This window comes from Microtus ochrogaster, chromosome 6 (assembly GCF_000317375.1).
Source record: "Microtus ochrogaster isolate Prairie Vole_2 chromosome 6, MicOch1.0, whole genome shotgun sequence".
In the NCBI taxonomy this organism is placed as follows: Eukaryota; Metazoa; Chordata; class Mammalia; order Rodentia; family Cricetidae; genus Microtus; species Microtus ochrogaster.
The window spans coordinates 52848994-52873722 of NC_022013.1; the positions used below are offsets into that span (position 1 = coordinate 52848994).

The window sequence follows — 24729 nt, forward strand, 5'->3', positions numbered from 1 at the left end:
AGAGGGAGAGACTTAAAGCCCTGTGACTAAAAGACCCTTGTTTTACTAACCCTCTCACTGCATTAGAAGTAGTATAGAATTGGGAACAGAAGCTATGCAGGGTTATCTACGTACAGGAATTGAGGAGAAGGTTGGCTTGTGGGGTGTGTGACTTGCTCCAGCTTCTGCATGGAGGCAAGAGCAAGAGGGAGATGCCTGGATTAGGGCAGACTAAAACCCAGTGCTTCTTACAGACCACATGGAGTGAGGGCTTTGATGTGTTAAGATAGCCACAAAGGCATACCCTCCTTACTGTGGTCTGTTCTCTGGCGGGTTTTGGTGCTGTTGTGAAAGAGGAGGTGTCTCGGAACGGAGAAATCCATCTTGGACACTAGGGCAGTTGATCTGTATTTTGGGAATCTGTTAACCTTAGTTTCATAGGAACAAGCTGTTTGGTGGGTATTTATCTCCCAGAATTCACAAGCTGAAGCCTAGTCCCCAGCGAAGAGATTTCTGATCTTACTAAAAGGGCTTGTATGGCCTGGAGAGATGGCTTAGACATAAGGAGCACTGTCGTTCTTGCAGAGGGTTTGGTTCCTAGCACACATGTAGTGGCTCACAACCATCGTAACTCCAGTTCCAGAGGATGGATGCTGCCTTCTGTCCTCTGTAGTCACTGTATACACAGGGTGTGAAGACATAAATGTAGCCAGAATGCTTACACACATAAATAAATCTGAAAAAAAAAAATCCCAAGAGCCTTTCACCTCTTCTGGCATGTGAGAATTCAGCGAGAAGACACTGTTTAACTGGAACTCAGCCCCAGACTCCGAGTCTGCTGGTGCCTTGGTGTTAGGCTGCAGCCTCTGCAGTGCAGAGGAAGGAACTTCTGTTGTCTTGGATCACTGTGCTGTTTTGTTTTGGCATCCCGAATGGGCAAAGCCAGAGAGAGGCATCTGTATGGAGCCTGGCTTTCGTGTTAAAGATCTCATCTCTATTTGAAGACGGGGAGCTCAGTGACAGACAGACATTTATTGTGTCACGATTCTGGAACCTAGAAGGCCAAGATGAGGTCAGCTGGGTCAACTTTTGGGGCTGCGTAAGAAGGAGCTGTTCCAGGCCTATCTTCTGGGTTTTCACATTCTTCCTCCTCTTCACATGGTCTGCCTCTGTACACATCTCAAATACGGACAGGACCAGGCCTCATCCTGATGGCCTAGGCTACCTGCAAAGACCCGTTTTCATATACAGTCACAATCTGAGGTGGGGGGGAGGGCAAGTATGGCACAGCGTATCCCATAGTGCCCCTGGCATGAGTTGATGTTTCATCCATGTTGACAGGGAGGAAACTGTGGCTGATTGCCACTTATGAGGTAGTACAAGCTGGCTGTGTGCTGTTATAGGATCTCCATACATTGCTTTTCCAGGAGGATTGGTAGATGGGGGCCTGGCTGACTCTGTCTCCCAGAGCCAAGCTTACCAGTGGGAGACACAATCTAAAGAGCCCCTGACCTTTCTTCTGCCAACTTCTTTAACTGAGAAAGCTTGGGATCCCCTTCCTCATCAGTACCTTATATTTCCTAACTAAATGTCAGGACACAGTAGCTCAAATTCAAGGGTAACCCGGGACTTGAGCCCAGGTCCATCTTCTGGCTGTCGTGCCCTTGTTGTCTCCAGCCTGGGGATGTAGACTGAGTTCCCAGAGGAGAGCTGTCGTTTAGATCGGTGATAGATGGAATAGCAGCAGGCCCCGAGAGAGGTCTAGACTGAAGCTGGAGTGTGTTTCTCGTGCAGGATTTTTCTTGTGTCTTCTCAACCCCCCAAGACCATCATCCACTTGCTGTGCCTGCCCTGCCCCATCCGGAGCCAGGCTCTCTGGGGGCAGGCAGGGATTGTGTGTGCTCAGGCTGAGGCCACTGTGCTGTTTCTCTGCAGTTGAAGAGCAAGTGGGACGAGTTCATCTTTACAAAGGGATGCATCCAAGCTCTGGAAGGCTGGCTCCCCAGGAACATCTACATTGTGGCTGGCGTCTTTATTGCCATCTCACTACTGCAGGTATGGCCCAGGAAAGAGTGTCCAGAAAAATAACTTCAGACACTGGCTTCAGTTATGAAGCCTAGAACTTAGAAGGGGGAGAAAGCAAGCACGTCTCCCAAGTGTGTGTTTGTTTAGGTAGAAGAACCTCCCCCTCCTCCTCCCCTCCCTACATTCCTGCCTGCAGACATCAGGGCATGGCTGTGAGACTATTCTCTTGGGAATGAGGCCTACTGGGTAGCTGGTTCTGAACAGTTGATGTTATTTTTCAGTTTGACCTAGCACTCAAATATGTGGGTCCCTCCTATGGTGTGTGGCGTGTTCACTCCCTGGAGACAGTCTGAGCATCTGTTCTGGTCTGTGGCTCCTGCTCTGACTTCTTCCATGCTTGAAGGATGCAGTAGCCTACCCTGGGCTACTTCAAGCTCTCTTCTCACTTTGCGCTTTGACCTGGTAGGGTAGGTGAGGGAGTCCATGCCAGCAGTCCCCACTAGCTCCTCTGCTCCCTGCCCTTGTTTTACACCGCTGACACCTTTGGCTTTGGTTTCAGATCTTCGGCATCTTCCTGGCGAGGACCCTGATCTCAGACATCGAGGCAGTGAAGGCAGGCCATCACTTCTGAGAAGCAGAGGCAGCAAGTGGAGCTGAGCCACATGTGGAGGTGAAGCCACCCACAGTCAGACCCCTGTCTTCGGCAACAGTGTGATGTGACCTCTCTGTTTCTTCTTGCTGGTGCTGAAGACGATGGCTCCTTCTCTGCCCACGCTTGACATGGCATCTCTGAAGGGGTTTGCCCAGAGACAGAAGTGGGCTTCATTTGGAGTAGTAACTGAGGACTGATGACTCCCATGGCTGCAAGGGGGGCTTGATGGCCCGCTTGGAGCCCAAGAGCATCTACAGGCCCTACCCACTCAGTAATGCTCTACTATTATCTGCTGTGGGTGGAGCATTTGTGTTGGACCAGCAGGTTGAGGACAACTTCTGGCTCCATCGGATCAAGAATCATAGAGGGGAGGAAAAGTGGTCCAGTGGGTTCCCGAGTGCCAACAGGGTTCATGGTGGTGTGAACATGCCACGGATTTGCAGGATCCTCAGCCATGTCCAAGTGAAGTAAGCCTGAGCCAGCCAAAGCCAGTCCCAGGGAAGCACCTTGCCACTGCCTTCCAAGCCTACACTGCTCTCCCAGGGTAGAACAGCCTCGTGTCTCCATAGCATTAAGCCCTGCTGAGAGCCAGCTCTCCTGTTCTTAAAGCATGTAAATAGTTATTTATAGGGGTAAGAGTGTTCCGCCACCATGTCTTCATTGCCTCTTCTCTCCAGCGTTCTTTTCTCAGCAGCCTTACCCAGTGTCTGTTGCCAAGCTGTCCTTCTCCGTTCCCTAAGTGTCTCAAGAACCAGCTGTGACATGCCCCCCCTCCCAGTCCACACTCCCTCCATGCACCCTTGCTTGGCTTCACTGTCTTCTGGTCTCGGTGCTACTGAAACTGCCACCAGGACTTGAATCGTGATTGACCTTTCTCTCCGCTGCCCCCCGGGATCCCAAGTTCCTAGTTGTTAGCTGGAAACCAGGTTCCTCTCACGACCACATACAGCTAGCGGCCCAAAGTGTGCTGTCCCTGGAGGGCAATACTCTGCAACCAGGCCCTTGCGAACCGCAGACACCAGGTGCTGTACAGAAGCTCAGCGCATCTTATTTCTAACTCCCATGATGACTCCTCCACCCAGATGCCATTCTTCTGCCATTGTGTTCACTGTCAGTGCTGTTCTGGGCTGCTCTTGAAAATGATGTGTGTCTTAAGTACTGGGTACTCCTGAGGCACGCCGGGTGTCTGTCCCCCTTGGGCTGGGCTCCTCTTTAATGCTTCTCTGTAGCTCACTGTCCTCACCGTTCAGGGGTTGAGTGCCTACCTTCAGTTACTTGCCGAGGTGTACATTCTAGTGTGGTGTATACTGGTGGGTGTGTGTTCATGATGATGATGACGTTATAGTTTTTTAAATAATTCTCTATAGACTAGAGGAAGAAGAATGCTTGTGTTTTTAGAAGTGTGATGCTTCTCTTTGACCTGCCAAACTCTTTTATGGAATATATCTTTATATTAATAATGTTGTTTGGGTCATTTTTTGTTTGGAATCACTATTAAAAAAAAACCCACTTCAAGCATTTTGGTGATAAATTGAGCCACTGAGCTGACCTGAGGCATCGGGTGTGACAGTAGTTATGGTATATCCTAACAGAGTGCCCGTATCCTTCACGTGCACCTGACAGTTGAAACTGCGTGGCTGATGCTTTGCTACCCTCAGCTATAAGCATGAACTGTAAAAACTTCCTTTCCAGAACTCGAAGAGGCTTTATTCTCAGTTATCTCTAATCTAACCCTAGTAATATGGTCCATCTGGACAAGAGTGCGCCATGGTTCCAGAAAGGACACTACTGTGTGAGCTTTTGGATGGTTTTCTGTTCTAGACAGTGCAGAATCAGATACTTTCTTTCCAAAGAGAGACACTTTGGAGGGTCCTGAGGCAGCATTTGGGCTGCTGCCCTTGGAAGGCTCCTCAGCAGAGGGAGGAATGCGCAGCCTCGGCATGGGGAGCCACTTGGTAGCTTCCTGGCCCATAGCTTCAGAGGTGAAAGAACTGTTTGAAATTCCTCCACTGACAAGTGAGGGGTAGAGAACGTGTATGCCCATGCCTTTGTCCCAATTGAAGCACAAATAATAAAAACCCAGAAACAGAAATTGGGGTCCGACCTGAAAACCAGAAAAGCAAAGCAGCCAAGCCACTAGAGAAGTCTTCCTCTACCAAGGCTGGGTGACTGCCAACCAAACAGACAGAGCCTCTCCCTACTCTCATTTTAGATTCCCTTTAGTGCTGGGATTAAAGGTGGGAACACCACCACATGGGTTTGTTTCTGCATTGATCTTGTGTAGCCAAGGCTTGCCTTGAACTCACAGAGATCCATCTGTTTCTGTCTCCTTAATGCTGCTGGGATTAAAGGTGTGTGTCACCATTGCCTGACCTCTAGTGCCTTTAGCTTTGCCTTTGGTCTTCAGCAAACATTATTAAAATACAAATAATAGACCACTATACCCAGCATTACATTCCTCTGTGTCCTTGAGGATCATGGGTACCACATTGTCAGCCTTGAACTGTGGGGTACCCTACCTCCCATCATGATCTTAGTTGGGGTGCTTGTGTTAAGTCAGAAGGATGCTGTCCAGCCTTCTGAGCTGAGCTTATTTAGTGTGCAGGAGCTGCCCTTCATCCTCGTAAAAGGACTGTCTTTTTAGTCAGTCACTTTTGGTGTCTCCAAGGATCCTCTGGAAAATGTGAAATGAGCATTATTATAAAAGTGGCACTAGGGACAGGAAAAATGATGTAGCAATTAAGAGCATTTGTTGCTCTTCTAGAGGACCCAGGTTAGATTCCCAGTACCCACGTGGTAGCTCACAACCACCTGTGACGCCAGTTCCAAGGGATCCAGCACCCTCTTCTGCTCTCTGTGAACACCAGGCACACATATGATGCACATATGTACAAGCAGACAAGCTGCTCATATATATAAAATAAATCTTTAAAAAGCAACAAAAAGCCCTGGGGCTAAGGTGTGACTGAGGGGAGAAAGAGTTAAAGAATGCCCTTAAGTGGATGCTGTCTGAGTTTTGGGGACCCTTACCAGCAGTGGGGGTGCTTTCTTTGGAGTGGCAGGATACAAGCACTTTCTGCAGAGCTCAGAGACAAAAACTCCTTCACTTGGCTTTCTTCTGTATTCTGTACCTCACATCCCAGCAGGGGCTTCAAAAACATAGCTTAATGACTACCAAACTAAATTATCACCTTAGACCATCATTTTTGTCACCTCAGACTTTTAAATTTCATTTTTTAAAATCATATGTAAAAGCTGTCTAAATAGAGTGTGAAGCGAGAGGCATGTTTTCTATTGCCTGAAGACACCCACTCCTAAGGATCCTTCCAGAAAATGTTCTGGATCATCATCCAAACGGGGATCTTTTTTTTTTTTGCAGCTTTCTATGGTTCCTTTTACTTAGGGTATTGATCTGTGGCGCATTCACTCGGCCAAGCTATCCACTGTACCATATGCCACAAGCGAGTGGACGTTGGTCTTCAGGGGATTATGTTTGCAGTTCCAGGTAACAGGAAACCCCGCTAAAGCAACCTGAACAATGAGCGGAGGGTTTTGGCTCCTGAAACTGGAAAGTCCAGAGGTGGAGTGAGTTCCAGGGTTGGCGTGATCCAAGGGACTCAGTGATGTCAGCGGGATCTGGTTTCCTTTTCTCTGTCTGCCACAGGGTCTCCATTGTTGGAGGCTGAGGCAGGGCCTGCTTCCCTCAAAACAGCCTCTAGTCTCCATCGTGGGGCTTCATGGTTGTGGAGTCAAGGAGGGACTGTCCTCCTCCCCCCTTGACTGCTCACGGGGCTTCAACCACATATTAAGAAATAACTGTCAGTTGGGGCGTGAGCAGTGGGAATGCCACTCACTTCCCCTCATCCTCCTGTGGGTATGTTTGCTCTTAAAAGTGTTCATTAAAACAAAAAAACATGCAGAATGGCTGGGGAGATGCTACTGTGAGCAGAGGGGCTTTTTTTTGTAAGCCTGGAGAACCTGCGTTTGCACAAATGTCTGTAACCCCACAGCCCCTGCCAGGACATATGTGGTACAGACAGGCAAATTCACAGGAAGCTGTGAGTCAGCTCGTCTGGCCTAATCAGTAGAACAACAGAGAACCCCTGTCTGAAGAGGGGAGTCAAGGACCAACACCAGGGCTTGTCCTCTGACCTCCATATATGGGATGTGCCTTACCTGCCACATCTACACTCACGCATAGGCGTGTGTCGTGTACCCAGATACTCACACATCATTCACCAAGGCGGGGGACTGCAGTACTTGTTATTCACATAACTTAATAGGATTTATAAAATATTTTTAAGGGACTTCAGGTGTGCACGTGTTAGAAAGTTCTAGGGGCTGACTGCCCAGTCAGGTCACTACTTACTGCCGGTTTGTGGGTGAATGTCTCCAGCTGCCATGCCGCATTCCTTCTGTTGTAACCTAGGAGTGGTAGCTCCTTCCCTTGTGGTACTTCAAGGGTTAAATGAGATGAGGTAGGTGAAGGCTTTAACATTTAACCTTGGGCTGTTTGTCTGGAGCTACCAGCTGAGCCATGAGGAGTGTCCTACAGCTTGAGTTCTGTGGTAAGCTGAAAGGAACCAGTCACATGTCAGTCACTCTAGGAATGAGTCTTTGAGGTTTGCTGGGAACTTCAGCAGGGCTCTGGAGCTCAAGGTCCCTTTGCTTTCTGTGCTGTAAGGATAGTGGGGGGGGGGGCGCACTGGTTCCTACAGGAGTATGGATCCTGCCAGAAAGCCACCCAAGTAAAGGAGTTTTCCCTGGGTCCCCAGAGCCTTATTAGCAGTGCTTTGGGACCCAGGGTGAGAAGGTGGCAAGGACATTCCCTCTGGAGGTCAGGAGCTTGGGGTCTCCTCTTGGGAACCCCAGCACTCCCACTCTCCAGGGGCTTAGGGTGCGCAGGGGAAAGAGCTGGAATGTAGGTGTAGTTGTGGAGCCTAGTGCTAGCTGATGTGTTTTGAATGACAGGTCATCATGTTTGCATGCTTGGGGAACCCCATCTGATCCCACTCCAGTGGGAAAGCGTGTTCATCCCAGCTTCCATGAATAACCAGGCTCTCACTGTCAAACCAGGGAGTGAATTGCTGTGCACTTTCCTGGGTGCCAAGAAAAACTGGTGTGAACGTATAGGGGAAAACTTAGCAGAGAGCCAGGAAAAGTCAGGTCAAATGTGCCACTTGTGATTGTGTTTGTCTGTAAGCAGTGGGAATGTGAAGTCTTACCACGTGTCACTCCTCTGCAGCCACATTGCTGGGGCCTGCATCCTCATCCTCCATGCCCAGCCCCTTCAGCCGTTTGCTCTTATAAAAAAGTCTGAATTAGATTCCCTTTGTCCTAAACAGTCATCACCTCTCAGCAAGATGAATCAATGTGATGTTATCCCCATTTAGATTGTGTTTGTTATGTAAAGTTAGCACAGCCATGGGCCATATGGAACGCGTTGCAGTGGCCTCTTTGAGGGACTGAGTAACCCGTCCCTGAAGATGTAGAAAGAGGCATGGAACACCTGTCTAAGCATGGGATTGACAGCTGGTAGGGTTTTATATTTCATGGACTCAGATGAGTCTTTTCACCTCCAAGAGTCAGTGCTCCTTCCCATGCCAAGGACAGTATTTTTAAAGGATTCATACATGTAAATAAGCACATGTGAAATTGTTTTAAATTTCAGTCCATTAACTGAGGGAGGTGGAAAGCTTAACAACCAATTCAAAGGAGGACCACAACGAAGCATTATGGAGTAAAGCAATACCAAAACGGTTCTTCAATAGAAAGGGTATCTGCTGAGTCCCGTCTGGATGTATTATATGTACATCTATCTACAAGAATAAGTCTGCAGTAACTACAGCATAGTTGTAAAATACCTCAAAGATAATGAAAGTCTAGAGACTCGGAAAGCTGTTGGATTGTGTCCTAAATGACATAGGTTTTTATTGGTAACAGCCAGGATATTTTGCTTGTTCCAAATGTCTAACTAATCTTGCAGAGCTGACTTTCAAATAGGACACAGGCAGGTTATCCAAAGGAGCTGTTGATTCATGGTGAATGGTGAACCCCAGGTGGTTGGTATCCCTAGCCATCCCAGGTAAAGGCCAACGACCATGGAAGGTGTTCGGGTGCCGGTGGTCCTGTGTATATGGATGGTTCAGGCCATGAGTGACACTCAGTGCCTGGATGTCTGCAGACACCTCGCTTTCTGCATACCTAGCTGTGAACTCACCTTCCCCAACCCCAAAACCAACCTTCTGTCTACCAGTGGCCAAATCCAGGAATCAGGTTTATATCACATTGACTCTGAGAAGTGGTTCTGCTGGAGAACTTTGGTGGTCTTGAGAACTAGGGCTCTCCAGCTGCCTACTCTGAAAGTTCCCTCCAGAGATGGGAACGTTTCTCTCTCTCTGATACCCATCAGGACACTCGAACATCCTCTGCCTAGCCCTTCTGCACCTCTTCCTGACAATTCTTCAGGATTCTTTGCACTACCCATGTTGCAATTGATTTTTGAACACAGCTGCATTTTGAGATGTGTTTACCTCATTTCTCTGTAGATGACAAAAATTCCTGGCCACTGTGGACACGTAAAGACTTTTGTAGAACAGAGTAGAACCTGTAGTGAATGTTCTAAGAATCTGTGATGTGGGGTTTCCCAGCCCCTGGCTGGTGAATCCTCTTCCTTCCCTTCAATGAAATTCTTACAGCCAGCAGACAGATATTTTAAAATACACCTTTATTCTTTGATGATCTCCTACAATGTGTTTTGATCATATCCACTCCACTCTTCCTCCTAACTCCTCTTGGATCTTCCCCCACTTCTTTTAAACCCACCAAGTCCAGTTTGTGCTGCTCATAATTCTCACGAATGTGGGGCCACCCCAATGGAGAGTGGCCAACATAGCAGGAATGAACCCCTCCAAGAAAGCTGACCCTGGAGGGAAGAAGCCATTAGCTGTCAGTAGCGCTTTGGTAAGGGGTGGTGCTACGCACCCCTCCCACCAAGCTAGAGTGTTGACTGGCTTGATCTTGTGTAGGTCATGTCCAGATGCTTTGAGTTCATGAGTACAGTGGTCCAGTCATATTCAGAAGGCAGTTTGCCACTCTGATCCTTTCTGACCTTTGGATCTCACAGCCTTTTTTACCCCTTCCCCCCTTCCAGGATTGTTCTTGAGTTTTGAGGGAGCAGGTGGAAGAGGATACTGACACGAGACCCTCCATTTTATATAAGAGGAAGCAGGTTTAGATTATGGAACTTGCAGATGTCATGAAGCTGGAAAGTGTCATAAATGGTTTTACAGCCAGCATTTCCTCTCTCCCTATTGGTGACAGTGACTCTCAGGTCACCATCAGTGATCAAAGGGCCTCAGCAGGTATTGGAGGCCCATGTTGACACAACATAGAGTTAATAAAGGTCAGAAAGTGAGTACCTTGTCCTTGGCAAAGAGGGAGGAAGTGCTGGAATTCCAAGATGGTTCTCTCAGTGTGGTCCCCCATGCCAGTCACTTGAAAATTACAGACTTAGCAGTCCCCCAGGTTTATGGAGTCAGATACTCCGGTGGAGCTCAGGTCTCAGGTGACAGAAAGTTTGGGAAGTTTGGGAACTCATATAAGATTTGAGTCAGGCTGGGCGGTGGTGGTGTGCCTTTAATCCTAGCCATCAGGAGGCAGAGGCAGGCGGATCTCTGGGAGTTAGAGGCCAGCCTGGTCTACATGAGCTAGTTCTGGGACAGGCACCAAAGCTACAGAAAAACCTTGTCTCAAAAAAAAAAAAAAAAAAAAAAAAAAAAAAAGATTTGAGTCAGAAGATTAGCCACTAAACACTTCCCCAAATCAGAATGGATTTGAAAAAGGTTTGTGTGTATTTCCTGCTGTTTTTACAGGTCCTAGTGGCTTCTCGAGGACCGGCTTGTAAATGCCATGTTCCACTGGCTCCCAAGGACTCAGGTTCCTCATTTGTGGCTCCACCTCCTACATCTATTTGTTGCTGGTTAGAAGCAGTGAGGGTCAGAAAGGACTAGGCTCACATTCCACCACTTCAGGGGTGGGAGAAGTCTGACTGAGCAGAAAAGGAAGGGCGAGAGGCAAAAATTGGATGCAGGTGGTCTGTGTTCAACTCCTGTGGTTCAAGGAAGTGAAGAAGATTCCCCAAGTCCCTTTGTGGGAACTGGAGACCCAAGTTGTTGGGGCTTGTCTATCTCATGTAGCCTCTGACCCAGCCTGGAGGCCACAAGTAGCGTCCTCACATGCCATCTGGGCTGTGGGCTCTGTCCAGGTTGGGACAGATGGTTTACTGGCTGCAGATATGACGCTCTAGGGGTCTGGAAAGACTACACAGCTGAGAAGCAGAGCTGGGAATGGGATGAGGTGGGAGGGCATAGGTGGTGCCAAGTCATGACTCCGGGAGACCTAGGGTTTAGTAGTGAATCCACCATTCACTTCTGCGTCCTCAAATATAAACATGAGATGATTTTTAAAAGGAAAAAGAAGGTCAGGTAGGTTGAGGACACTGGTAGCTCATTCCTGGTTGCTGTATCCAACAGGACCTAGATTGTGGCTTCCTAACCTGAGCAGGAAGGTTAGGCTGACTGGAATTCCCAGATACTCCGAGGCAAGGGCAGAGCTTGTCACTTCTGGCCAGGGTGACCTGGGTCTGGTGGGGCCTGAATTGTGCCTGTTACTCTTCTATACAGGAAAGAGCTATAGGAAAAACAGAATACTGCTTGGTCTTCAGTGAGTGCTAGAGACCAGGAAGAGCCTTATGAAAGGGTGTCTCTAGGGCAGCCTGCTGGCTACTTAGGGCTGCTGCTAAACTGCCTCAGCTGGGGGAAGATGGGAGGGACTAGTGATTTCTGATGAGCAGGATTGGGGCTGCAGGAGGGGTTTCTGGAGCATGGATGCAGTGGTGGTCCTATCTGTCAGGCATCAGATAGAAAGATGACAGCCAACTCAGTAATGCCTCTACATTGAGGACCCAGGGTTTCCTTTTCCATGAGCCGGGTGCAGGCACAGAGATCACCTAGGAGCAGGTGATGTGCCTTCTCTAGAATGAATGATTCTTTCATGGTGTCTCTGGTGTCCCTTGGAAAAGGGCAAACTCCTGGTTAAACAGAAAAAAAAATGGCTTACAGGCTTCCAATGTAGGGAAGAATAATGGGGAGTAGTAATCTGGGAAGCCAGTGAGGGTCTTGATGTTGCTAAGGTGATCAGTTGGAATCTCTGTCTCTGCAATGGGCCAGACTCTTTCCCTTGTGAACACAGACCTTGGTCCTGCAAGAAAGGCTGAAGGCCATCAGCCACAGTTAGCAACCAGCAGAACAGCAACAACAAAACAAGACAGCCAACTTTCCCTAATGTTTGTAGATGAACCCGGACTGGAATCACAGCTAGCACACAGACTTTGGAGGACTGTGTTGGTCTTGCTTGGCAGAGACAATTGGTCACCTCAGTCCATGGTGATTTTGATTCAGCATATCAAAGAGGCAGGCCCTCCATGGAGAATCAGGAACTGAGCTCTCAAGTCACTGTGTGTGCCTGACTTACCCACACTCTCTGTCACCAGTTAATGAGAACGGAAATGACTTGACTGTTCTTGGAAACTGAGTCATGAGAGAGGACTCCTGGACCTGTGGGCTATGCAGCTGCATGCAAGTCTGGTTGGCTACAACTCTGAGCTTTGATGCTGGAATCTCTCCCTTTTCCTCTCTAGTGTGTGGGTGGGTGGGTGCACACTACAAAGTGTGTATGGCTTCAAAGGGTGACTTTTGGGAGTTGGCTCTCTCCTTCCACCATATGGGCTCTGGGGTTGAACTCAGAAGTAAGGACTGGGGACAAATGGACAACTGCCTTTACCCACTAAGCCATCACCCCCAGTCCCAACACAGACCTTGTTTTTGAGATCTAGTGTTCCACTGGCCTGAAACTTGGCAAGAAAGCTAGACTGGTCAGTAAACCTTAGGGATCTGCTTATCTCTGCCTAAAACTGGAATTACAAGTGCATCATACCTCCTTTTTTATTGTTACTTTTAATAATGTGGATTCTGGAGTGTTGAACTCAGGTCCTCATGCTTACAAGGCAAACACCTTATTGACTATTCCATCTTTCCGTGGTGTAGGAGTTCCTTCTATTTGTGTGTTGTTTTCATTGGATAATGAATAAAGAAACTGCCTTGGCCTAGTTGATAGGGCGGAACTTAGGTAGGTGAAGAAGACAGAACTGAATTCTGGAAGAAAGAGAGCAGAGCCACCAGATCAGACATGCTTAATCTTTCCTAGTAAGCCATGACCTATTGGTGATATCCAGATTAATAGAAATGGGTTAAATCAAAATGTGAGTTAACCAATAAGAGGCTGTTCACGGTGACCTTTCAGGAGCCCTTGGACAATAAAACTATATTTGCCTGGAGGCAAGAGGCAATCCACAGGTTCTCATCTTTTGTGAAAACAAAACGAAAACCTCTTTTCCAAAGCACCATATCCTTAGACCCAAATTCTGAAGTCAAGATACCTTTATAATATACATGTTTAGCAGCCCATATAATGAAATATCTTTCTGTACTTAGCTCCTTCACAGTCAAAAAATCAAAAATAACACAATAATATACATAATCCAGACTCTCTGTGACTTTTCCATCTTTTTAAGTTATAAACTGATTCGCCCACTAGCTCAGGCCCCATATTAACTCTTATAACTTGTAACCATTATTCTTATCTATGTTAGCCACATGGCTCAGTACTTTTTTCAGTGGGGCAAGTCACATCTTCCTTCTTCAGTGTCTGGGCAAGACTGCGGTGGAGAGAGCTTCCTTCTTCCCAGAATACTCCTGTTCTCCTTGCCCCGCCTCTACTTCCTGTCTGGTTGTCCCGTCTATACTTCCTGTCTGGCTACTGGCCAATCAGCGTTTATTTAAAACATAATTGATATAATACAGAATGCCCCACACCATTTCCTCCCCCCCCCCTTTTTTTTTACAAAGGAAAATATCCATAGTCCATTATTTGGGAATGTGGATGTAGTATGCCAGGCTATTTCCTGCTGGTTGGGGGCACTGATAATCTTATGAAGACCTAAAGAAAAATTTGAATTATGATCAAGTCCTGACTGGAGTATCCTCTGAGTCTTGATCATCTCAGGCAGCAGTCTTGAAATCTCTTCCGGATGTAGAACTCAGATTTCTGGGTCATCTGTTCCTACTGGAGATTTCTCAGGTGGTCTTCCTTGATCAAATCTGATTTTTCTTCACTCATAATGAACCCACAGCCTCTCATTTTCTGTGGAAACAAAAGCAAAATCTCTTCTCCAAAGTAACATACCTTTTGACTTCAATTTTGAAGATATTTGACTTCAAATATCTTGATGGATTAATTCAGCAGATTTATAAGCAAATATCTGTTAGCAGCTGTTGCTCCTTCCTCAGCAAACAATTCAAAGAGAGCATAATAACATACAGTATCAAGATTCTCTGTGTATTTTCCATCTTTATGTGGCTTTACTTTAACCTGTATTTCTTTTATTTTTACTTTTTGAGACAGGTTCTCTGTATATCTTTGGCTGTCCTGGAACTCCCTCTTTAGACCAGGCTGTCCTTGAACTCACAGAGATCCATCTACCTCTGCCTCCCGAGTGCTGAGATTAAAGGTGTGCACCACCACTGCCAAGCTGTTCCAAGTTGCCATCAAACAAGCCACATGAAGCACGATGCCCACAACCCCCATCCAAATGCTTGATCTCCCAAAAGAGCCAGAGGTCATGCTAGGAGCATAGCCCAGAAAGCTGGCATTTTTAAACTGTCGCTTTTTTCCTGTTGCAGCTGCTGAATCAGGAAAATCTCTCTTCGGCAGCTGCCAGCAAACAGCAGAAAGCTGTGTTAAACTCTATATTTGTGTCTAAATTCCTTTTCAAGCCCTCTTACGTTTTATGTAGAGTTAGTGGACCACACTGAAGTGCCAAGTGTTGACATAAATCACAAAACAATCCCACACCAGTTTGGAATTATGATCAATAAAAGGGTTATTTATTTAAGGGGAAAACTTACAGAATACTGTCCTAGACAACAGCCCTCTGTGTGACCAGGAACAGAATCTAGTAGCCGGAAGCAAGAAAGAGCGCAGGGCTACCGCTGCTTTATAAAGTGAAAGAGCCCACGCCCAACTGGGCTGGTATCTTAAAGGCTATTGGCTGAAGGAGTGGAAGGAGCTTCTGCAGCACCCACGAACCATTATTGGGTCTTACTGATAGTGAATGTGGCATATTCCCAGGCCACCTTAAAGCATAGATAGGTTTCCTCCCATCAAAGAAGTCTACGTTTTGTTGCTTACCCACCCCAAGAAGTTCAATTTGTTCCTAGTGTTTTGTGTTGTATGCCTGGTTCCTATGTTGGGCAGGATCTGCTTTTTACATAGGATGTTCTAAGTGTTTACTGCCCATCCATGCAGGGACACTAATGGTTTTCCTACCTCCCCAACCTGCTGGAGACAAGGTCTTTTATGTAACCTAACTTTTGGCTCTCTGCTTCAGCCTCCTGAGTGCTAGGATTATAGTCATGTGCCCTCTTGCCTGCCTATGTTCCTCATTATTTTTAGTGGTAATGAGGCAGAAATTGCTGTTGACTTTCACAGGGCTCTTGAACCATACAACTGTGATTCCCAGTGCACTCAAGTGAGAGTTTGCCGAGGCAGGTGGATGGAGAGCTTGCCTATAGCTACTCTTTCAATGGTTGCTGTCATTGGCTTGGCTGTGGCTAGAATGATGGAGTCCTCTGACCATCACTGTCTGTTGGGGACCATATGGTCAGGGATGACTGGGAAGCCTGAGCAAGTAGCTTAGGGCCGTGCCATTCATCCACCTACCAAAGCCCATCTGCCCATGACTGCTGGGTCTAAGTGGCCAGCAGCTGGACTACACAGCATTTATTCCAGCTCTGGTCAGTTCTTGCCTCATTATCTTTTAACCCCTTGTTTTGAGACACGGGCTCACGAAGTTCAGTCTGTTATTAAAATTGCTAATAGCTGAGGATGACTCTGAAGTCCTGACCTTTGCTGCTCAAGGTCAGGGATGATAGCTGCACACCACCACTTTTGGTATATATGGTGCTGAGGACCAAACCCAGGGTTTTCTGTGCATTAAGCACAGAACCCGTCTCATTCTCGTTTCTGTAGATGTTTATCCAGCATCACTTTGCAGGGTTCTTTCTACGTGTGAAGCAGATGGAAGCACCTGCCGTTGGTTGCTTATTACCTACCAGAGAGGCAGACAAAACACATAGTAACGAATCAGTAAGTAACATTGTCATTTACAAAGTTAAATGCCAAGGAAACACACAAGTTCAGGGGAAGTGACGGGAAGGATCAGGCATTCAGGGAGGGAACAAATGGAGCTGGTCAGAGAAGGTAGCTCCATAGCACAGCCCAGAAAGTATAAAGCCCTGGGTTTGATTTCTGGGATAGCAAAAAGAGGATCTATATGAACCAAGACTGGGATTAGGTGAGCAGCCAAGTGGATCTTAGGCAGACTGATAAACCAATGTTGAGGCCTCAGGAGAAGGGATTGGTGTGTTCCCTGAGCCATCAGGCAGTCATTGGCCCAGGCCAGCAGGCTAAAGCCACTGATGCTGAGACTGGTGGGCGGGGCCATTAGTGCAGATCCGGCTATTAAGGGACCTGGGAGGACTCTCATTTAGACCTTTGGGGCTCTATCTAGTCGCGAGCTTCATGGGGTTTGATGTCCAGGAATAGTGTTTGTGAAGCACATTTTAGGAATTTTGAAATACATTTGATTTTAGTCATGAGTTATTCAAGACTGTCTCACTCATAATAACCCCTACTCTCTAAGAAGAAACCAAGTAGCTGGGCTAAACAATTAGATGTGAAATCTTCCGTGTGATCCACTTCCCAAGAGTCCAGACACATTTTTAAAATGAACCAGACTGTGGACAGTATCCCACGTTTTTGCCTTTTCACTTTATTTGCCCTGGATGTTTCCCCTCTGCCAGACAGCTGATGTCATCATTCTTTGTGACAGCAATAATGTTCCCCAGTTGAGTGACATCCAGGTGGTTTCCAGAAACTTGCACAACTGACTTGCTCCACAAGGAACTGTGTCAGTGTGCAACAGGAAATGCACCACTTGGCTTCTGAAAAATAAAACCAAATCGCAACCTGTCGGAGGATGCTCCTGCATCCTTACCACAGGATCCAAGCCTGGACTGTGGTCCAGTTCAACGGACAGGGGACGTGCCAGGTTGGACCCTACCTGCTGGACACGTGAATGCGGGTGCAGGTGGCACCCAGTGTGGCGGAACTGACCCCTTAGTGTTCCAGAAACCTGACCCAGCGGCTGGGTCAGGTCCATAGATTTGGTGTCAGTTGACCTCCTGCCCCACTGACCTAGGATTGCCAGGAAGCACACCCCCCCCCCCCTCAGAGAGAGCCCCTGTAGCACTAGCTGCGGTCATTCCTCCTAGTCTTCGACTCTTAGAGTCCCCAACACTTTCAAAGGACTGGAACCCTAGACTTTCAAGACAGCCGGCCCATTCCGCTTCTCCTAACAGTGTGCTCTGTTGCCCTCTATCCCCCGTTGGTAGGAATCTGGGGACGCAGAAAGAGGCTGGATGCTTTTGTGCCCTTTCTGCCTTCAGTTCACCAGTGTCCTAGTTTGCTTTTGATTGCTGCGATAAAACGCTGACCAAAACCAACTTGAGGGCGGAAAAAGGTTTATTTCGTCTTACACTCTATCGCCAAGAGAAGCCAATGCGGGGACTGAAGCAGAGATCCGCCAGGAAGGCTGCTTGCTGGCTTGCTTCCTCCTGCTCGCTCAATTACCTTTCTTAGACAGATCAGGGCCACCTGCCTAGGAATGGCACAGTGCCCCGCCCCCACCCCCACCACAGCAATCAGCACTCAAGAAAAGGACTTGCCCACCACAGCCTTGTCTGCTGGAGGCAGCTCCTCTCGTGGGGTTTCCTCTTTCCAGGTGACTCTAGCTTGTGTAACGTTGACCAAAAACTAACCAACGCACTCACGGAGAAAGACACAAATAACCACATCAGAGGCAGGGGTAGGCTGGGGAAGACAGCTTCCAGCCACGGGTCTGTGGGGCGGGGGTGTTGTGTGTGGAGGGGGAGGGTTTGGGGGTGGGCCCAGTGGGGTCAGTCAGGAGAAGCTGTGGTGAGGAACAAGGGTATGTCCTGGCAGGAGTTCCTACGCGCAGAGGTTTCAGCTCAGAGTCACACAGCGACTCGGGGGCTGACCTGAGAAGAGGGTGCCTTTTGGACCCTGTGGGCTTAGCTGGTAAGAATCTGCTTTGCCCTACTCCCTTCCTTCCCTAGTCCCTCCCATCACTCTCGGTTGCGAGATCTACTACCTTCAAAACTCAAGGAAGGGGAGACACAAAGGCCACAAATCCGACCGGCTCATAGTGACAAATCCTATACCTGCCTGTTTTCCGTGACAGGGTTGCAACTTTGCACTACCAACAAGGTGTCCTGTTTGAACTCTGGTTGGGAAGCTGGTGCAGCCACCGGCTGGATAGCTCTGGCCCGTGCATTACCTCCCCTGACTTTTCCTGTAAAGGGCCCCGGGAGTAGCTCTGTACTCAAATTTAGTGGGGGAGCCTCTGGTCTCTGCAACTCCTACTCCTCTCTGAGCCAATCAGAGGTGACTCCCTCAAAGCAGACGCCAGGACGCTCCTAGTAAGGCACAAAGGCAATTTTGCTTGTGGTAATAAGGACGTGACAACAAAGATCTCAACAACAACCCCCCTCCCCAAACGGCCCCCTGGAGAGGCCTGCCTGTAAGTGTAAGCAGAGCTTAAGAGTTTGCTCAGGTCTAGTAAGTTGAGCATCCAAAACTGGGAACCCTGATTGCTCTTCGGGCTGAGGAGGGAGGGGGACTTGATTGGGGGAGGGGGAGGGAAATGGGAGGCGGTGGCGGGGAAGAGACGGAAATCTTTAATAAATAAATATTTAAAAAAAAGAAAAAAGGCAAAAAAAAGTTTGCTCAGGGAAAGTGGACATGATGTCAGCTTTATGGTCTTGAACCCTGATAACAACCCTTCTATTGCCTCCACTGATTCCATTTTGTTCTCTACCTTGGAGCCAAAACAGACAGGAGGGAAGTTTTTTGTTTGTTTGTTTCTGTTTTCTTTTGTTTTGTTTTTCCCTCCACGAGGCACTTTAAAAAGTAGTGTCTGAGTCTTCCAGGTGCCCTCCTCATAGGAGGAGAAAGGCCATCCACAGTGAAGCTGATGCAGTGTGGAGTTGGGCATTGCAGAAGCTTCTGACCGTTCCAGAGGTCTCTGTTTGACATGGGCTCAAGCATGGAATTAGTAAGCAAAGCCACCTCCCCACCCCCCCCACCCCACCCCCGCTTATCTGCAGGGGAGGGATCAGCTCTCAGCTGGCCAGGCCAGTGTCACTGATACAGCTGGTGTCATCGTTACCTTCCACTAACAGATCACTTGACACCTACTGGCCCAGGCAGGGTTGGGTCTGAGTAGAGGTATGGACCCTTATTGTCCCAGAGCCCCAGATGAAGCCACTCTGCAAGGCATAGCAGAAATGCAATGACCAGCAAGCAACCTAGGGCTAGATTGCTTCCTGCCTCCAGTTCGCATCTCAGCTCCTCAGTTATCACTGCTTAGTTCTATATTGCTGTCCCAGCAAAGATGCTATATAAGGAAAGGACACCTGGAGTGGCCCCAAAGTGAGGACCCAGAACAGAAGTTTGACTCCTGGATTGGGGATCTACCTGGCCTTGCGGTTCTGACGGGCTGTGCTCCCGCGTGCGTCCCCTCCAGCGTCATGCTGCAGCAGATCCTGCACGACATGTACATCGACCCCGAGCTTCTGGCTGAGCTCAGTGATGTGCAAAAGCACATCCTCTTCTACAAGATGAGAGAGGAGCAGCTTCGGCGCTGGAGGGAGCGGGAGGCCTGGGACACCCTGACCCAGGCAGAAGGCCTCAGGCCGGCAAAGGTGAAGCGAGGTATGTGGCTTGCAGTCACCCGGGAGGTAAAAACCTTTATGAGTCCAGGTTGAGTTCTTTCATATGGTCACTAATGTTATAAAAGATGGGGGATTTGAAACTCTTATGCTGGGGGCTCTGATCCCACTAGCTTGGGTTTTCTATCTTCCAACCAGGAGGATAGATGAAGGATGTGGCCAGGATTATACCAGACCCAGATGGGCTGGGGAAATGGGAACTTGCTTTGTCTTGTTGTATACGGCTCACATTCTGAGACAACACCACTGAAACCATGCTCAGATAGTTGGCAATTGCGTGACGGATAATAGACAACAGTCTTTCTATCATTCTTTTTCTGATTCTGGAAATTGGGTCTAAGACCTTCTGCATGCTAGGTAGGCCCTCTGCCATTAAGGTGCATGCCCAAACCAAGGATGTATTCTTCTGCCTCGCTACCAGTTTTAGGCATAGTGCCTTGAAGATATGTATGTCCTTCCTCCCTGCCATGTAGACTCTGGATCTCAGCTCAGGCCTGTACTCTATATCCTGCCTCTCTGTGCATGTTAGAGGATGCTGTGGTTGTATTCGGAGGTTCATTGCACATTTGGCAGAAGGATTCCAGGAAATTTCCTTGGATGATTATTCATCATCTCCAAATGGCATTAGCGACTTCAGGCAAGAAGCAAGGGCCCCTGTCTTCTTTATATCCAAAGTTTTTTGTAAGTCAGTCAGAGCCATGGATTGATGCTAAATGACCTGCTTGTGACCTCTACCTAGCCTCAGACAGGCTATTGCACCTTGGGCAGGATGTAAGAGCCTGTTGTGGAGAGTAGCCTTTGTGTATGTTGCTCTTGCTTTGTGGTCAGTTTGAATGCTTTAATAGTAAATTCTGGGTTACCAATAAAGTGTTGGTGTTGCATGCATTAAGGATGGCAGTTTTCCTTGGCGTCATCTGATCAAGAATGAGCCCAGATTCAATGTGCTACTTTAGTCTCCCTATGGCTTCCATTGTCTTCTGTCTGTTGGATGAGTCTGTTTATGTGCCTGATAAGGCTGTCTTGTGAATCTGTCTGTCCCTGTCTCTCCCGCTCTGTCCCTAACCAAGGGTTTTCTCTCTATTTTCTTGAACAATACAGAAAGCATCACTTGGGGGGAAGGGATGGGGAAGGGATGAAGGGTACTTTACAGAAATCTTGAACACAGTTTTATGAGAGATTAAATCACTGATCCCCACTGACCGCAAGTAACCCAGATAACAAAGAGTACTATAAACATCAAAGTTTACCAAGCAATGTTTGTATGCTTCATTCAATATTTATTCAATATTTCCTAGGGTTGTTTTCATCCAATATTTGCTGGTTTTGGCAAGTGATTATTATGACACATGTACCAAACACATACATTACTCTTGAGTGAGGGGCATGGGAGCTACCTTGCATGACACTTGCTTGGCTCCTGGATCTTGCCTCAACTGTATTCTCTATGCTGATACTTGGGTCAACTGTGTGCCCTATGGTCTTTTTATTCAAAGTTTCCAAGACTCAAACTTGGTACAGTCCACTAAAGCCAGGTGGATTAAGATTTGGGCTATGCATTAGTTTAGGCAGGAAAAGTTGATTACCTGGGAACTCTAGGCAATTAATGTTGGTTGTTACACTGCCTTCTTAAAGGCAGATTAAACAAACAGGCTGAGTTCACAGTAGGATATCAATCTTAAGTCTTAGTAATATCTCAAGGTGTATTATTAACTCTGGCTGTGAGGTACGGTAAAAGTTCCAGTCTCTAAAAATGTAAAGGCTATTTTATCATAACACATTGCCATAACTCTACACAAATACACTTGCTTTCTTTTTTGCTCCCATGACCCTCACTTGGCCTCTATCTATTCATCAAATGAACTGTACAGCTTTGATTTGTTCAAAGTGTTCAATCCAGGCCAAATCCTGTTCCAGGGCTGGGCATATAGGCCTGTTGGTGACCTAGCTTCTGCCTTCCAATCCAGCCTCACTGTTGGTCTGCCCCAATACATACCAATTGGCACGATGGCACTACCTAATCATGTCCATGGTTTTTCTTACTGTTGGCAATGTCCCTTTGTTTTGTGAGTGCCTGCCCTGCTCCTGGAGACTTGGAGGATGCCGTTGGTGTAGGAAGGACTTGCTTCTCTGTAGCTTCCTGGCACTAGGACCAACCCCAGCTGTAGCGTTTGTCATCCTGGCACTGTTATTCATCATTCACTTGTCTGGCTCTCCCAGTAGATCCCAAACTGCTAAACCTTGGAGCTTTACTTCACTGTGTTTTCCTCCCTTGGAGCCCAGCATAGAATTGGGACAATGTTGAATACCTGCTTTGAACAAGAACTAGCAGAAACACCCTCCACCTGCCCCCACCCTCCCTGTACGGTGATTGTACCAGAGCTCTGACATGATAGCGGGGGTATAGGTGCTAAGTCTGGGCTCCATGCTCTGGCAACCGAATCACTAGCTGGATAAGTCCACAGTCAAAGCTTTCCAGCCTCCCTCTGCCTGAGTCCTAAGGCCTCACACCTATCTGGTAGCTCCTCTGGGAGAACGATAGATGCCTACAAATTTAACTGCAAAAATATTTAGGTGGCGATTTATCACATGCTGACACTTACATTTTTATATATAAATTATACATTATACTCATTTGGGTTTCTGGTGCAGAAGATTCTTTTCTGGGTAATTAGATTTGTGATTTATAAAGAATAGAAAAGAAGGGGAGCTTACTGAGTAATATGTGCCTCCTAGGCCAAAATCCCATTCAGTTTTCAGTCTGTGATCTCTTTAGTGCTGCCCCCTTGGGGACTGCTTAGGCCTGACCCTGGAGAATTCTAGACAAGGGACTGGCTGTGCCCCAGGAACCAGAAAACTTTTTGCTGGAGGGTTGAGAGTGCATATTGGCTGATTCCTGTCCTGGAATCATAACAAGGAGTCTTGAAGATCCTACACCCTGTGTGTCAACTTTGTTTAGGCACAATCCTGAAGGCTCCCTATGGCTGTACTTCAGGTGAGAGTGCTGAGCCTCACAGAACAGATGCAATACAGCCAATGGTACCCAGCTGCTGAGAAATGAAGTCAAATATGCATCCCATGACTTTGACTTAGAATGGCACGGCCGAACTTTTCCTATACAATTCCTTCTGATCTTGGAAATCCAGTTAAATACATAATCTATCATTTGTTCTCATGTCTAGCCACTCACCTGTACATTCACTTACCCTAAGTGCTGACATTGATAAGGTTGTATAGTTTTAGCCTTTGAAACTTTGACTAGAAGGATCACAGGGTACCCAGTTACACAAGTGCCAGGATCCAGGTGTCATGAAAGGCATCTGTATGGTGGCTCAAGGTAGGAACATCCTTCCATTTTTCTCCCCTGCATACTTGCCTTCCCTTCTTCTAACTTGTCTGGAAGTTAGACAAGTGTCTAACTGTGCCCCTGTTGAGTGGTCTGCTGGGTTCTTGGGATTTCTCTACAACATTGCTCAAGCATGTTCATCCTGAAATGGTCTCATGCTCCTCTGGCCATTGTCCCCATTCTGTTTGTTTTTTTGACCTCTTCTTTTACTGGGAAAAATTTCCAACTTACAGTAGACCCAAGTTCACCACCTGGGAGCTCAGGTCACACTCTGAAAGTACTGAGAGTCAAGCTAGGACAAAATGTCCTGGCCTATCCCTAGTTATGTCTTACGAGGCTATGACTAAACCCAGGAATCATGAATCATTCTAGTTCAGAAATCTTGCTGACATTCCCAACTCTGGGACACATATTTGAGATCACAGAAACAAGCTAGAATGATAGCTTAGACCTCTGTTACACGGGGGAAGGACAGGACATTGGAATCTGGGATGAGCACACATTGTTCTCTCATGATGATACTCTTCTGTCTCCACCCTGCTCTTTGGTACAGTCTCCTGATGTAGTTGCAGCAAATGGAGACACCCTGCTTGAAAATCTGCTTGTCTACCATCACGTTGACTGTTGATACTTCTGACCCTTTGTTTTCAATGGAAAATCGTTTTGTCACATTGAGATAATGTGGCATAACTATGCACCTGCAAGATTTCATGCAGTTATTCCCACATTCTAAGGTCTGTGCAGATTCCTCTTCCTCTTCATTCCTCATGGTAACATCAAGTTGGGACTCTTGCTCATGTGCACTTTCTTGGGGCTGGCATTAAATTCTTAAAGTGTTCAATGGTGAGGAGTAGCAGCATCTCAGTTCCTCTATTCTTGAGTTGAGTTGGGTTGATGCTGTTTTTTAGGGGGGAGGGTTAGAGACAGGATTTCTCTGTGTAACAGCACTGTCTGTCCTGAAACTTGCTTTGTAGACCAGGCTGTCCTTGAACTCACAGAGACCTACTTGCCTCTGCCTCCCAAATGCTGATTAAAGGCATGCACCATCACGCTCGGCTGTTGATGCAATTTTAAAAATGTGTATAGCCTGGTGAATGAAACCAGGTCCCTTGGATTTTATCACCTGGTGGTATAACCTTGGAAATTCACCTTACAATAGGAGTAACAAAGTTTTTCTAACAGTAATGGGTGGAATTCAAAAAATGTCTTCATTTTAGAAACCTTTAACCACTCTGAAGGCACATAGCATAAGAGAGGCAGATCACATTTATCTCCCTCTTTTCCTGGTGTGGTGATTTGGGGGTAGCACATCTCTGCTTTGTCTACTTCAGTTTTTCTAGATTCTGGGTGATGGAGGATATTGCAGCTTAGAGGGTGGGGCCTTTTTCTGCATCTTTCAAGTCAGCACTGCTGGTCTGATTGGCAAGTTTATTTTCAATGTGTGGAATAAATGGGAAGAAATTCATAATCCCAGAAGACTTCATTTGTTTTGGAGATGTTGATAAACATTCTTATGGGTGAAGCGAAGACCTAGTTTTATGATGGGCATGGGAGATAGTCTACTGAGAACTGCTGAGATCTACTGACAATGGGAGACATAGCTTATGGGCTGGAATGAAGCTTAGCTTATGTCTGTGCATTTGGCTGATAGTCTGTGGTATAAAGAGAAGATCTTATGAACCCACGTATTTTGTGTGATCTAGTGAACCTTCCATGAGTTGATATTCTATCAGGTTCAT

At 47.2% G+C, this 24729-nt stretch overlaps 2 protein-coding genes across 4 annotated transcripts in view; both read left to right on the forward strand.

Moving 5' to 3' along the window:
• Tspan14 (tetraspanin 14) overlaps positions 1 to 4165 on the forward strand; it is a 54140-nt gene extending 49975 nt beyond the window's left edge. For both annotated transcript variants that reach the window (XM_005348581.3, XM_026779916.1), the window contains exons 8-9: positions 1915 to 2034; positions 2564 to 4165. In XM_005348581.3, the coding sequence (XP_005348638.1) occupies positions 1915 to 2034; positions 2564 to 2635 (192 nt within the window). In that variant the 3' untranslated portion in view covers positions 2636 to 4165. The remainder of the gene's footprint in view (positions 1 to 1914; positions 2035 to 2563) is intronic.
• A 15281-nt stretch (positions 4166 to 19446) lies between these two features.
• The window catches only part of Sh2d4b (SH2 domain containing 4B), a 59124-nt gene continuing 53841 nt past the window's right edge, over positions 19447 to 24729 (forward strand). The window contains exon 1 of one of the 2 annotated variants that reach the window (XM_013346827.1): positions 19447 to 19644. In XM_013346827.1, the coding sequence (XP_013202281.1) occupies positions 19447 to 19644 (198 nt within the window). The remainder of the gene's footprint in view (positions 19645 to 24729) is intronic. The other variant, XM_026779906.1, reaches the window with a different exon arrangement.